Below are 14,716 nucleotides of genomic sequence, written 5' to 3'. Positions count from 1 at the left end.
AGATGGGACAAAGGAAAATTTGGGTTGAAGAGATTTGGAAAGATGAAATATTAAACAATAAGGCATTTATGAATTTTCTTTTTCTGTGAATTGACTTAATAAACTGAGATTCTGTTTTGCTGAGAGTATAATGGCACTCTTAGAATGAGGTGAACATGTCCCTGGGTAAAAATGATGATTTTATGCATATTTTTTCAATGCATAATTTTTCAATATTCATATTTTCAATATGAAAAATGCATATTTTTTCAATATAATCAATGCATATGCATGATTTTTCCATTGTATGCAAAAATGCATACAACTCCACTGGCAGGGTGTGTCACTCCTCTCACCCCTGTGCAATGTTCTGTAAAATGAAAGTTGTCTGCATTGTTACTCCCACAAGTTGCTGTAAATCACTTGCAACCAGAGGAAAACTCAGCTGTGGATATAGAATGACTTTTTCATACATACTTTTTGTTGTTCTCTCTCCGCAGCAATGTTACGTTTTTCTAGTCCCCAGGCTCTCATAAAATCTCGCAGGTAGCCAAATATTGTTCCCACTGCAAACCCCACGAAAGTAAAAACTGCAACATACATTGGTGCCTGTTCAAAGTGCTCAATAAATGTTTTTTTGTAGAGGGTTCCATTTGATACTCCATTCTTCTGAAAAAACAGAAGAGAAATTTCTGATTAATACATTTAATCTCATCGCAGCTTTGACCTTGGGGCAAATCTTTTTCTCTAATTAGGAAAGACATTTAGACCTCACACTATGTATCAGCTGAAGAGGAGGACCTTTAACATTGCAGTTGCTACTGCCCACTACAAGTATTTCCATTTTCCCTCCTCTCATGCCCTCAGCTGCAGATGTCTTCAACACCACTCCCTTGTCTATTTTGAAACATATGAAACTTATGAAAGATTGGCTGTGTATTATTGTGCAATTGGACAATTATTTCAAAGGTGATTAAATGGAAACCACAATACTCTGTCTTGCAAGAGAGTGCTATAAAAAGGGAAGGGCAGCATTAAAAGCTCACCTACACTATTCCTGACTGCTTCTGGAAGTCTTGAGTAACCAACCCATTGCAGCAACTAACCTATATAAAACAAATCCTGCCTAAACCAGGGCAGCTTTGCTATGATGTTCTCCAGACCTGAGAGAGTATCCAAAACTTTATGATCCCTGCCTTCAATTTCTGTTATGACTTCACAAATGCTTTTAATCCTATTTTCAGTAACATCTCCCCTAATTCTAAGGCTACTTAAGACAAAATAGAACAGAGGAAAAGTAAAGCAAAAAAAATTGAACAAGACACACAGACAGCCTTGCTTGTTGGAATTAGTGATCCCATTGTGAGCAAATTCTAGAAATTTACAACAGTGTGTGGACAACGTATTTTGTCACTAACATATATCAAGATTTCAATTTTCAAATTAAAGAAGCTAAGTTTTTCAGTTGCCATATTCAATAGGCTCATTAGACTACTCTTTGGAAGAGTGGTAACTCCCTTATTTCTGCAAAACAGGATGGCCTTTACAGATACTGTCTAGTAACAGCAAATCTGCTAATACAAAATTGACAAAACACAATCCAGAAAAAAATAGTGTCCTGTTAAAAAAAACCTAAACCAAACAAACTAGTACCCAAGACATATATTTTGACATATTATAAAGCAAAACTGCCAGCATATGAAGAAATACCATTTCTGCCTGTGGGAAGGATTAACTAAAAATGTAGATTACCTAGTTATGTAATGTAGCAAGCTGAAATAGAATATTCATATTAAGAACAATTGCCAATTCACTAGACTTGTAAGGACAGAATATTATTGATCTTCATATTGCATTAAAATGTCTTTACCCTCACAGGATTTAGATTTCTGTTGTAACTTGCTGGTCCAATCACTGGATTCCCCAATGGTTTTGGAGGAGAAAAAGAAAAGAAAAAGTAAAGCATTTTTGTGCACAAGAGAAAATAGAAAGGCTGTTAAGGAAACTTAAAAAAGAAAAAAAAATGCTGGTTAGGCTGAACAGAAACATATTTAGACTTTGGAAACACTGCCCTGCAAGGGAGAAGGAATGCAGGACTGGCTCTCACCATGTGAGGGAACACCTTTGAAGAAATAATACACCTGCACTCCTACCTCAAGCTAATTGCTCTTTTAGGGCAACCTATTTACCATGAAAAACATTTTATGAGTGTGAGTTAAATACATGGTGAAGTCAAATTTCACATGAGTCACAACAGTTGTGTGCACATAGGGATGAGATAAAGCAAATATTTCAGAAAGGATTAGGCTCAGTCCTATTACTTTACATTTGCCATGGGCTAAAAGCTTGTTTATGGTCATCTGTGGAAGTTCAAGTGGCATTGTAGTTTGATGTTCTTGAATCAACTGGCATCAAGCTATGATGATGTGATAATGCACCTGAGCCCAGAGGAGAGAGTTATGATGTTTCTGTTCATTGATTTTATGAAGAAACACTTTATTGCTGTAAACCTTATTGGTGAAGGGACAGGAAAGCTCCTATCAGATTTCTGCACTGAAACATCCTTCTTCCACAACAAAACTGTGCTGTTGTGCAACTCTCATTGCAGCAGGTGCCATTTGATGCAGTCAGTGTGACACAGTATTTAACCAGGTAACCACTGTCACCTTAACACAAACAGCTGGGAGGAATGAGCACAGATAGTAGTGAAGTATGAAGAATGTGCAGCCAGGTGTGACCCCCATTCTCCAGGCTATGAAGGACAAACCCCAAGAGTCTTCAAACAGTTGGTACAAGGCTGGGAGAACAAATTCAGACAACACAGTGACACCTTGTCTAAAAATAAAGTGAGGAAAACAAAGAGTATTTAAACCAACCCTAGAGTCCCAGAAATAAGTAAAGAGAGAGACTCAAGAAAGAATAATCAAAACAAGTCGATTTGCTGCTTCTAGAGAGTGGGAGAATGATAGCGGGGATGTTTTTGTTTCAGCATTTCTGATCCAAGCATGGGGTATATGAGTGACTGACTGAATATCATGTGGATGTTCAATTTCAGCCAGTCTAAATTGGCTGAATTGGTCAGTGAAGCAATGGCTGTCATTTTGCACTGCATTACTGTTGACTTTTTCTGTGTTTATGATAAAGTTTTATCTCAGAAAAAGGAGGTGGATTTGTAGACTGTGCTTTAGAACAGCAGCTATACAGTGAAGGGAGATGTAAATCAACTGCTGCTGGCACTGAAATCAAATAGAGCAGATTTCCTACAAATGCCTGAAACCGTTCAGAGATCATTAGTCACACCATTACACAGCAGATGCTCTGCTGAATTATATCCTATTACCTGTAATAACACCTGCAGCAGACAGAACATTTTCTACTCCATACCTTAAACTGTAGCAATTGGTTGGGCAAAGATTCTAAAAAACATATAAATTCTTCCAACTTTAGCAACTGGTGGCTTTGAGGTTTTATGACTCTAAGATTGTCTTATCACTTGTAACAGCCGACGGGGGATAACTATGAATGTGTTCATCATTTTTGAACCTAAAAATGTTGGGAAATAAATTGTGACTTTTGACAATTCATTTCATCTGTAAAAATGTGTTTCCTTTTTTTATAATGAAACTACCAGACAGTTTACTTTGACTGCTGTGCTTTCCTACTCAATTACACAACTCATAATTTTCTATACTTCAATAAATTCTGCCTCTCCATTTGTCTCTTCCCAACCTAGAGAAATCCTAACCTATATAATTCTAGTCCAGTCTCTGTGTCCTTACATAGATTTAAACTCAAAAAAATAAATTAAAAAATTATTTATTTTCATGCTCAGCTTTCTTTTCACTCGGCAAAAATCAATAAAATCCTTTTGAGATGGAGAGGATGAGAATTAAAATTGCATACCCCACTTGAGGGCACAGTAGGGATTTATACATCTGCAAATGATGCTTGGTCTTCTTTTCTGTTGCTTTTAAAAGCCTGTTAACATTCTATTTGCCTCCTTGCCACAGTTTACAGTTTCACCTCTTATGATTACATATATCCTTCCTCAGTTGCAAAAAGACCAGATTTATAGAACATTGCTGTTTGTGCATTTTTGGGACCATTTTCCTTTCCAATTAATTATTTGGTTTTTATTTAGAGATCTGCACTTTTTTTCTGATCCTTTGCCAACATTATACAAACTACCAACGAGAAACTTCTCCAGTGTTTCTTGTTCAGAACTAATTTTTCAGCAACCTGAAGAATTCTGTACTGTCAACCCATATTGTCATCTATTTCTCCTTTTTCCACACCACTGATGAAAATATGAGAGCACATGTCCATTTGGGGGAATGGAATCCCCCAAATCCTGGGGGATTCCATTCCCTGCATTTTCCTTGTTATCTTTTCAAAAATTGTTTATTTGCAACCCCTAATTTCTCAAAAAATTGCAAAAAGGGCAACATAAACAGCAGCCCAGAGTTTCTCAGCAACTTCATCTTTGTCTTCCTTTAAAAATCTTGAGTAAATACCTCTTGTGGATATGTTAATCCACAATTTACTGGCTTGTTTTAAAAAATTCTGCTGGCATCTCAAATCAAAATAGTTTCTCAGTGGCCTGCCACAAAGTACATTTACCTTCCAGGCACAAATGCAACATAAAGACACTCAACACAGAAAGGCAATGGGTGAAATTCAGAGAGAATGGATGTTTTACCAAGGAATTTTACAAGTCTAGGATTTCATCAGCTTCTTGGAAACCAAAAGTGTAATCAGGATATGCAACTTTTGTATGTTGATCCCCCGCTTAGCAGGTTTCCAGTGAGATACTGCAGCAAGACAATTCCTTGCAGCAAGATTTTGAGGCCAAGGAAGTCATTGCAACGCAGCAAAGTCAGCTTTAAGTACAATACCTCTTAGATTCCCATTTTCCCATTAGCTGTAGTATTTCAAAACTCTCCCCTAATGAAGAATCCCTTCCAAAATGCCTTCAGGTTTTCAAATGGAGAAATCAACCCTGACAACAAATCTCAGAGTGCTATTAGAAAGGACATCAGTATAAAATACTGAATATAAGGGACACACTTAAAATTTCAATTTTAATTGAAATAGTTTGCTCTAATAATAATGTAAACTAATCTTGAAGTCTATTAAACACACTTCTGGTAACACCTTTACAAGTAATAGTTACAATATATATTTTATATATTTTCATTAGCAAAGAAAAAATGATAGCTATGCAATAGCATGAATAATACTTAAATATCTGTTCACACTATTGTTAAAATTAGGAGATAATTTTTCATTGCATTTAGGTCCTGCAGCCCTTGGAATTGTGCTGATTGGCATGAGCCAAATTTGCATCAAGGGGAGAATGAAGAATTGAACAGCACAGAGTGCCACAATACCAAACCTGTGTTCTGGCCATGAGTAACTCCCCAGCAAAGAAGTAACCAGGTATGCTGGGTGAGTGGAGCTGTATCAAGGAAACTGAGCCCCAAAACCTCATGTTTTCATGCAAATCTGTTCTACAGAGACAACAAGTTCTAGTTAAATATTCTCCTGCTATTACATCCACTTCCAATATACCAGCAGTAGGTGCAGATAGGTATATCCCTGAAACAAAACTACTGGGAGAACAATAAAGTCTTTGTCTTTAAATAAAAGTTCCCTGGCAGGAATAAAATCTGATCCAGAGATGGATGTAACTTTATGTATGTTTCTGGATCAGATTTTATCAAATTTTTTAATACATTCTATTAAAAAACAATGCAAGCTGACTGATCTCCATAATGCTTCCCATACAGATATGCATATGAAGAGAGAGGTGTTGAAAACTGTGAACCCAGTGACAGCCATGTTTGCTCAATATCTGACAGAGCTACAAGATGAAAGTGAAATCTTAAGCAAATTAGGACACTGTGCTCCTACAGCAGAAAAAAAACCCCATGGGAGGATAGACCTAATTGCTAATGCAACATCTGATTGCTTGCAGACAGTTTGGCTCTAAATAGATGTTTCCCCCCCAGCATTTGAAGAGCATCTGGGACAGGACCCTAAATGTAGATGATTTTAGATGTCCTAGGATGTGTGAGACAGCCACATGGGTAAGAATATAAATAACTCCATAAATAAGGACATCAATGAGTGACAGGATCTCCAGAGGCCTGTAATCTTCTGGAGCACTACAGGATTCCATTTCAGCCAAGTGAAGGGCATGATCCAGCTGAATCCCACGGCCACTGGACAGTCACACTTTTAAGGGTCTGGTGCGCAATTCTGTCTCCTATAGATCATTGTCACCAGAGGGCTGGGTCCCAAAGAGTAAAACTGTCAGGTTCTGTGCAAACTCACCATGTTGACAGTCACAATTACTATATTTTCCCAAAATCACTTAGGAATCCATTAGACATTGGAGCAATCTGGGTGATTGTGTGCAGTTCCCAGGAGAAAAAAAAGGAAATTGAAATTATGAAAGCAGAAGTTCCCTGTAAAGAATATACTACTGACACAAATTTAGATTACTTCATAAATCTCCCACTTACTGGCAGTGATATCCTTCACTTTAAATTAGTGATTTATTTTCTGTAACAACACCTTTTAGATCTTATAGGCTCAAGTTTCTAAACTATAAGCCAAAAATAGCTACATGGGGTATTCATAGATTACTGAACTATAAGAACAGGACTTAAGTTAAAAATAGTTGTGAAACTTATAAGTTTCTAATTTATAACTTAGAAATTAATTTATAAATGCTAAAATGAAGGTCACTGCCTCTTGCAATGAGACAAAGCCACAAGAAAGTGGCTACAACACAAACTACAAGTAGCAACCAAGCCAAAAAAAGCTTTCGTTGTTATTAGTGTCCCTGCAGAATACTTGTTTAGACTGATAGCTGATTTCTACTGAAGTTTCATGAAAAAATAGACACCTGGTAGTAATACAATCAATAAAAACTAGGAGTAAAATCTCCAAGACACTCCAGAAGTTTTAGGAAATATTCGACACCCTTGAAATAACTTAGGAAACCATGTACTCTTGAACATGCAGAGATTCAGGATTTAATAATTCAGAAACTCTAAAAAGTTCACTCCCTGTAAACACTATTAAATGCTGCTTGTTCTGCTGTTTGAGGTTTGTTAGAAGGATGGGTCTTCACCACACTTTTCACAAACATCAGGAAATGGCTTTTCATTTGTTAATGAACTGTCATCTAATTGCTGACTAAAAACTTGCAGCCTCTCTTCAAGACAGCACACTAGAGGCAAACACCACAAAGGTATGAAAAGACAGGATCTTCACCTTCCAGACTTGCCTAATCTTTTCAGCTGAACACAAATTAAACTCAACATATTAATATTGCAGCAATTCTTTCAGCATCAAATACACAAGTCTTGCAATGCTGACTATGGCATTAAGACTATGAAAATACAGATGTGAATGACAAACACATGAGAATATATTGTGAAATGTTGTTATGTAATGAGGATAAAAATACTCATATGGTATAATTTTCAGGCTAATGCTTTACTCTGATGCTAAAATGAAACTTTTGATCGCAATATAGGAGGCTGGGAGGATACAGAAGACTTTCTCATAAATAACATTCAGGAAAATATTCAACAGCGGCAAGAGTTCCAAAGAAGAAGAAATATGAACTCAGAAAGTACCCATTTTATCTTAGTTTTGTAAGATTTTATTAAGATATTTATATGAATTTAGTAAATGTCTTATCTGATATATCTGAAATTCTACCACTGCACACATTATTACAGGCAACATGGACTCCAGTTTCAATGAATGTTTAATTTCTCCTACTAAGAAACTTCCTTCTGTGTGCGATTTTTGCAAAACCTACAGAAAATATTGGCAGGTGTTTTCATCTTGCATGAATTTAGTCCAGCAGGCAGAACTGCACATTGCAGAATGGCCACAGTGCTTGTCAAAAGAAAAGCCACCTCTAACTCCTTATAGCACAGAAGCTTAGACTGATGCACCAAGACTCAGGACAAAACCCAGTTGCAAACCATGAAAATGCAATCTGACGAAGGGGAGAAAAATCATAGGAAACACTGTTCTGGACTTCAAGGTTCATAAATTGCAATGTAAACCATAACAGCTACTACCCAATACCAAATAACTAAGGCACTTAGATGAAACAGTACAGGGGGGACAAAAAAAAAATGCACAGCAAACTCTTTTCCCGATGGCTTTACATTTGTACATTTCAAGCAATAGTAAGAAACACTAGACAGAAAATGTAACATGATTGTCTTATACAGCTGTTACTCTCCTACTACTTCCAGAAACTTCAAAGTGACCCAATGTAAATAGGAAGGCATGAGGACAAAGACGGAGCTTAATAATTTTAAATTATTTACAGACAAAACAATGAAGTTCACTGCCCAGAGAGATACTTACATACACTTAAAGGTATTTCCTAACCTCACAGCAATTACAGAGCAGAAAGCCAGGCATGTGGAATCAGAGAGAAGTGGATGAAACCCCTGGGTTACAGCAATCCCCACATAGTTGGTGGTGTCAAGTTGCCGTGTTTGCTATGATTTCCAAGGCTTAGGGTAAATTACAGGATTCACATTGCTTAGCTGCATCAGAATATTTCCTGATCATCCAAATCCTATGGCTTGGGCTTTAAAAATACACAAACAAACAAGATTATAATGATGAAGTGGTATCACTTCAAAGGCTGCCAGTTTCTGCACGACTGGTGATGATCTGCTATCAGAACTGATCTAGCATTTAGAAATTAATCCTACGGATAACACATATATTTTTGATATGAAACTGTTTATTGAGATGAAGACTGTAATAGTGTAAAGATTCTCAAGATGTGCTAAGCAGACTACTAGTGATTTTGCCCAATGTGGATTCTGAGTTAATACCCACATGATGCAATCCACCAACTCCTACATATTTTCTACACAGTGACTTTGCACCAGAAAATGTTTAGGTTAGCTATCAGATTCCTCTTCATGCAAAATTCCCTTGTAGAGAAAATGCTTCATCTTCTGCTTAAACTAACATAATGAACCCTCATTGGATCCCTGACCTTTCCCCATTATATGGCACAACAGCCTCAAACAGGGCCAGGATTTTGCAGAGATTTAATAATGAGTTTAACACACCTTCCCCATCAGAATGCAAGTGGCCATGGATGCTGGATCATGCCAAATAAACATTCAGAAGCAGTCTCAGGCCATTCTTAGTTCCTAAGAGTATGGCACCAGTTTGGATAAAGACTTCTGGAAGGCACAATAACCTTGTTAAAAGAGGACAAATGTATTCACACTTCTTACCTGAAAGCTGCATATCATCAGGATAATTTGCACATTATTTTCCTGATTCTGAGAGTTATGCACAAGTTAAGCTGAAACTGTGTGCCTTCCAAGACATTCCTATGATTGCAAGGAGTACCTTATCATATTTCAAAAATGTGATGAAAGAGAAAGTCATTGCCAATCTTGTTGATGTAATCAGTTTAGCTGGATTTATGCTACCTCCTCCAAGGTAATTAACTACTTTGAAATTATATTTTAGTACAAATATCTTGACATACCACAGATGGAGAGGAGAGAGAAAGAGAGAGAGATAAGAAATTCCATAGCAAAAATCCCCAACAGAGAAAGCAGAATTTCCCATGAACAGCTGAGAAAGAGGCAATCAAATTTGTGCTGCTAGCTTGACAGACAGGGGGATTAAAAACTCAGTAGGAGGATGACCATCTGGGTAGACAAGGACCACCTCTGAGTTAGGATAAGAATTCAGCATCAAAAGAGAGCCCTAGGGTGAAAAAAAAAATCAGAATAAATTCAGTTAAGGCATAGCATATAGGTTTGTAGGACAGAAGATTTCGAGGAAGGTGAAGGCAATACCCATCCTTATGAACATGTCAAGAAAATTAATAGCTTGACACCTTCAAACACAATAAAAGATGTTTTAAGCAAGAAGACAAAAACTCATTTAGCCAATCATTAGGCAACTTGGTAGCAGTGACCATGGCTAATTAAAGTCAGCTGTCCTACACCAAAGCCAGCATCACAACTGGTACATGTGATCAAATCTCTGCACCATTTAATTTAACAACGTGATGATGGCTGCCAACCCACCTATCATCAAAGTGTCCTCAGAGAACCCCAGTCTAGAGTAATCCACATTCACCAGCTTGTTCCCAAATGTAGAAAAGGTACATAGTTTAACCAGGGACAACCAATTACCTTTTTCTTTTTCATCTAAAAATCTGCAGAAGCAGTAACATCCTGCTCCAGCTATTTTTTTGTTTGAAAATTATCAGGAAAAGTGGTTAAGTAGTGCCCGCACCTACACCTATGAGAAACTCACAACTGGATGCCTCCAGGTACGGCAGTTCTGCAAGAGGTTCTCTCTTCTTCCCATCAACTTCAATTTCTGCCTGGTACTACTGGAAAAGATGATCTTGGCCTATATGACTTCTTAATTGCTATTTAATTGTTATATTAATTAACTGTTATTAAATTTACTAATTCAATCAGAGTTCAAAAAATTTCATTTTACTTCAATTGCTTGAAGATCAGTTTTAAAAATCTAGAAATAAATTGATGCCTTTTTTTTTTTTTTAAAGCACATTATACACTGAAATGCTCTTTCTAAGTTGTTCCAGTAATTAGCTAAGTAATGACACTGAACATGAGACCTGATGGCTTTCACTCATCTGAACCTTCTGTACCTATCCAGGTTTGCAGAAACACCCTTAAATAAAAGCTCTCCTCAGATTTTACAGCAGCCTAGATACAGACAAAAAGGGAAGTCCTCACCCTACCAGGTACTGATTTTCACCAGTGGATCAACGCCTACCTAGAGGCAAACACCTAGAGCCTGTGGCTCTCGGCTGAAAAGACAAGGGTTGGGAAAAAGAAGCACATGAGAAGTTCAAGAGACAAAAATCAGGTGCAAGATTTCTGAGGTAAAGGGGTGACTGAAGTGTTTTGATGTTTCAGCAGAGGAAGACACCTTTTCAAATGCATAGCAAAAAAGTTGAAAATTAGTGTTTGAACAATCTTAACCTTTTTTTTTTTTAAAGAAAGTAATGGCCTTCTCTCTCATGTCACCTCTCTGTATGCAAGTACCCATCTACTAAAGCTTTTGAACTCACAGAGCAATTCCAATCAAATCTGATTAGCCTTCATGACATCAACTCTTCTAAAAGCTTCAGGAAAATGTGACCTTGATAGCACAAAGGGATCCAAATCCCTGAACTGAAGGATAGACAGCAACAACTTGGCTCTTTAGCCATTCTTGGAATTACACAAGCACAATTGTAATAACCCATGAACCAGCATCTCTTTAGGTCTGAACAAGGTTCAGCACACTCTTCCTCTTTCCCCTCTGGAAAGAAAGGATGTGTAGGCAAGCTGGGATGTTCCAGGGTGGTGGAAGATGCTGGATATGCAACAACATGAAATCACAGCTTGTGGGAAAAAATGCTTACAGCCATTTCACAAGTCTTTCTCTTACCTCCATTATTATTTCTTCCCATACTGCCATGGGGCAAATTGGAAGACAATACTCAAAACATTGCTGCACTTTGGAAGTAATTTCAGGAGACATTAATGGTGTATTACCTCAAAGTTTTCATTTATACTGATCATAAAATGGTAGAAATCAAGGGACTTAGGAAAAGCAGGAAATGGGACAGCAGAATCACAGATTTCAGGAGAGCATAACTGTACCCAGGTATTGCTATAGGAAGCAACATCAAAAGTAAAAGGAGTTAAAGAAAAAACAGCCATCTCTTAAGAAAATCATGTTAAGGGCAGAAGGACAAACCATTCTAGAGCTACTAAGAAGTACCAATGCAGGTCTCAGCTGAAGTGTCCATCCAGCTTTTTGAGAAAGAAGAGGTGAACCAGATGGAGAGAACTGGGAAAAGAAGCATAAAGTCTGTTCAAGTAAGTTATGAGGAAAGAATGAACAAATCTGAATTGTCTGGTTTAAAGAGAAGAGAAAACCCTAATGACTGGCAGCCCAAGAGTCTTCAAATATGTAAAAGATAACTGCAAAAGAAGGACAGTAATCTGTGCTCTGTTAAGCATCAATATGCTTAAATTACACCCAAAGTGATCTAAATCAGATATTAGAAAGAACTTTGTACTGATAATATCAGTTAAATGTGAATCTAGAGCAATGAAGGTGTTTAAGATTGTTATAAACCTCTGGTAGGGACATTTTATGTGAAGTCAAGGCTGATATTGTCTATCAGAAGACAGAAGAAAGCAGTGCTGTCAGTCCTAACAAAACCCCAAAACATAGTGACACATCTTATGAGGTAAGAGGCTCCAGAGGAGCCTTCAAAATATTCCAGCAGAAAACCAGCCCTGGATAAAAGTGATTGCAGAAATAGACTAGATAACATCCCAAAACACATATAAGCCTCATGTCCTATTTTCCTACTTACCTCACATTCTTAAAGCTCACTATGACATGAAATGTGGAACAGAAATGACTGAGAACTGCAAAAACAGCTGGTACATATTTTCAGAGGGTGAAATGTAAGCAGATAGAAAGAACATCTGATTCAGACATGCTGGAAGAAGGAAATAGGTATAAAGACTTTCTGCTTAAAATCAAATTTATCAATCAAATTTGGGAAGTACAGAGATACAGCAACAATAGTTGGCAGAGCAAAGACTGGCAGGGTCATCTAGAAGGATCTAGAAGCTCTGATTAAGAACACTCTTCTGAGCTACCAGATATGTTTCAAGAGCAACAGAAGATGCCTAGACATCAATCTGATTTCTTGTCAACATAATCCAAAAGGAGGGCTCATTCAAATGGAATGTGGTTTTAAAGCCCAATAAAATGTAAAGATTTTAAAATACTAGTAAAGTAGTCTCTTACTTCTGAAAGAAAGAAGTTCCTGCTGAAACTTATACATGATAAGCAAATAACAGTAAAAGTTCACACAGAAGATAAAGAAACTTTTTTCAGATGACTTCATGTTTTACCTCTACCCTTTCACATTTGCAAAACAAAAACAGAAACAAAAAAACCCCAAAATACAAATCTGAGCATAAGAGAAATGTTGCACCCTTCTATAACCACTGTTACAAATGTATTTCTGCAAAGAGTCAAATAATGGCAATGACAAAAGGTCCCAGTTTTCTCTCTCAACTGCAGTGGAGAGAGGTTTCAAATTTGTTCCAACAACTTTAGTCCCTCCAGAACTCCCCTGAGATGATACTTACATACTTAGAGCCTACCATCCAGCAGAGAAAAGTGTATAATTTAATTGTGAAAAATGTCCACATATACTAAACTGCCCCAATAGTGTGTTCCATGGTAGAAATCAGTCAATAGAGAATGAATAACATTGAGCTACAAGGAAAAAACCCCAACAAACTACCTGAGATCTCATGACAGAAACTCCTAGCAAAATCTGTCCAAGGAAACACTCCTGTGGGGAAGTATTTAGAGATTTCAGACATAATGCTTTACAGTGGATTATGGAACAATTTTAGTATACTCTGATAACTCCTGAGTTTGTGTTCTTTCCCAGTCCACAGGGAAAGCTGGGCACTCCCCTCATACTCAATATGAAATTAATAATAATTAAGAAATTGAATGTGCCCATCCTGACAGTTCCCTTATGGACCAATGGAATAACATCAGCCTGTGCAAAAAATATCAGTTGATAGAAAATCAATGGTAAGCAGGACATGCAGAACAACCATCATAATTCAGGAATATCCCCCTCAGAGGACCAAATTCATACTAGAGAGTATTGTCTCTTTTTCCATCCCTCCTTTTTCTTTATTTTCATGGATCAAAGCTAATCTTAACGCTGCTGGAAGACAGCAAGTATAGTAAAATACTATTTGCACTTCCTACACCATAATTTTTTGTCTGCATTCTGCTTAGGAAGAAGACAGTGGAAGCCCTTGAACAAAACTCGGGTAGAGCTGTGCCCCAGTAGGTGATCAGGCAAATCCACATCTCCCAGTGGGGAATGCAGCTAATGCAGTACGAGGTCCCAAAAGCACAGCTTGGTACTTGGGGAGCACAGCTGGGGGCACCAGAACAAGGCCCTAGAGAAACTTTGAAAAATGATGAATCTTGCTTCCAGATAAACAGTTCCAGCCTAATCCCTGAAGTGCTCTATGAGCTCTAGCTTTAGGTCAAGAGAGAAGTGAATGAACGGTTTCCCCTTTTGGATGAAGGCAGTTCAGACTAAGCCCAGTGCTCAGTACAGCCATTCCATGGAGCTGTTGTCTAAAAATGATACAGAAATGTCCAGTGAAATGCAATGGCTTCCCCAAGAGATGACATCACTTCATATAAAATATTCTAAAGCATAGATTCTGTACGAGTCGTTTACTTGACCAATGCATTTCTGCTTTATTCTGACAGAATCCCAGTGAGCCAAAGCATGGGGTAAAATCCAGTATCCTCTGTTATTTGTTAATGAACAAAACAGATCAGAATTTCATTTTTAAAACCCTGACCAATGGAGGAATATCCAAATTGGGATTCTATCAGCCAAGGAGTAAGGTTGGCTCCTACACCAAGAGAACTGAATATGTAACAGACATTGCAGTGAAGATGTACAGGAAGATACAGGAAGAAAATGTAATTATGCTTAAGGTTCAGATTATCACATAGGCCTTGACTGGAATGGAATGTAAAATCTTTAAAGTATCTTCTCTCAGGTGCATCACACCATGTAGATTATTGACATTAAAATAGTATATAACTTCTGAGG

At 37.4% G+C, this 14,716-nt stretch overlaps 1 protein-coding gene across 5 annotated transcripts in view; it reads right to left on the bottom strand.

The window, feature by feature from the left end:
* SPTLC3 (serine palmitoyltransferase long chain base subunit 3) overlaps positions 1-14,716 on the bottom strand; it is an 86,569-nt gene that overhangs the window by 49,790 nt on the left and 22,063 nt on the right. For 4 of the 5 annotated variants that reach the window (XM_063152531.1, XM_063152532.1, XM_063152533.1 and 1 more), the window contains one exon: positions 457-648. In XM_063152531.1, the coding sequence (XP_063008601.1) occupies positions 457-648 (192 nt within the window). The remainder of the gene's footprint in view (positions 1-456; positions 649-14,716) is intronic. The other variant, XM_063152534.1, reaches the window with a different exon arrangement.

This window comes from Melospiza melodia, chromosome 3 (assembly GCF_035770615.1).
Source record: "Melospiza melodia melodia isolate bMelMel2 chromosome 3, bMelMel2.pri, whole genome shotgun sequence".
In the NCBI taxonomy this organism is placed as follows: domain Eukaryota; kingdom Metazoa; phylum Chordata; class Aves; order Passeriformes; family Passerellidae; genus Melospiza; species Melospiza melodia.
This window is presented reverse-complemented; position numbering and strand designations above follow the sequence as displayed.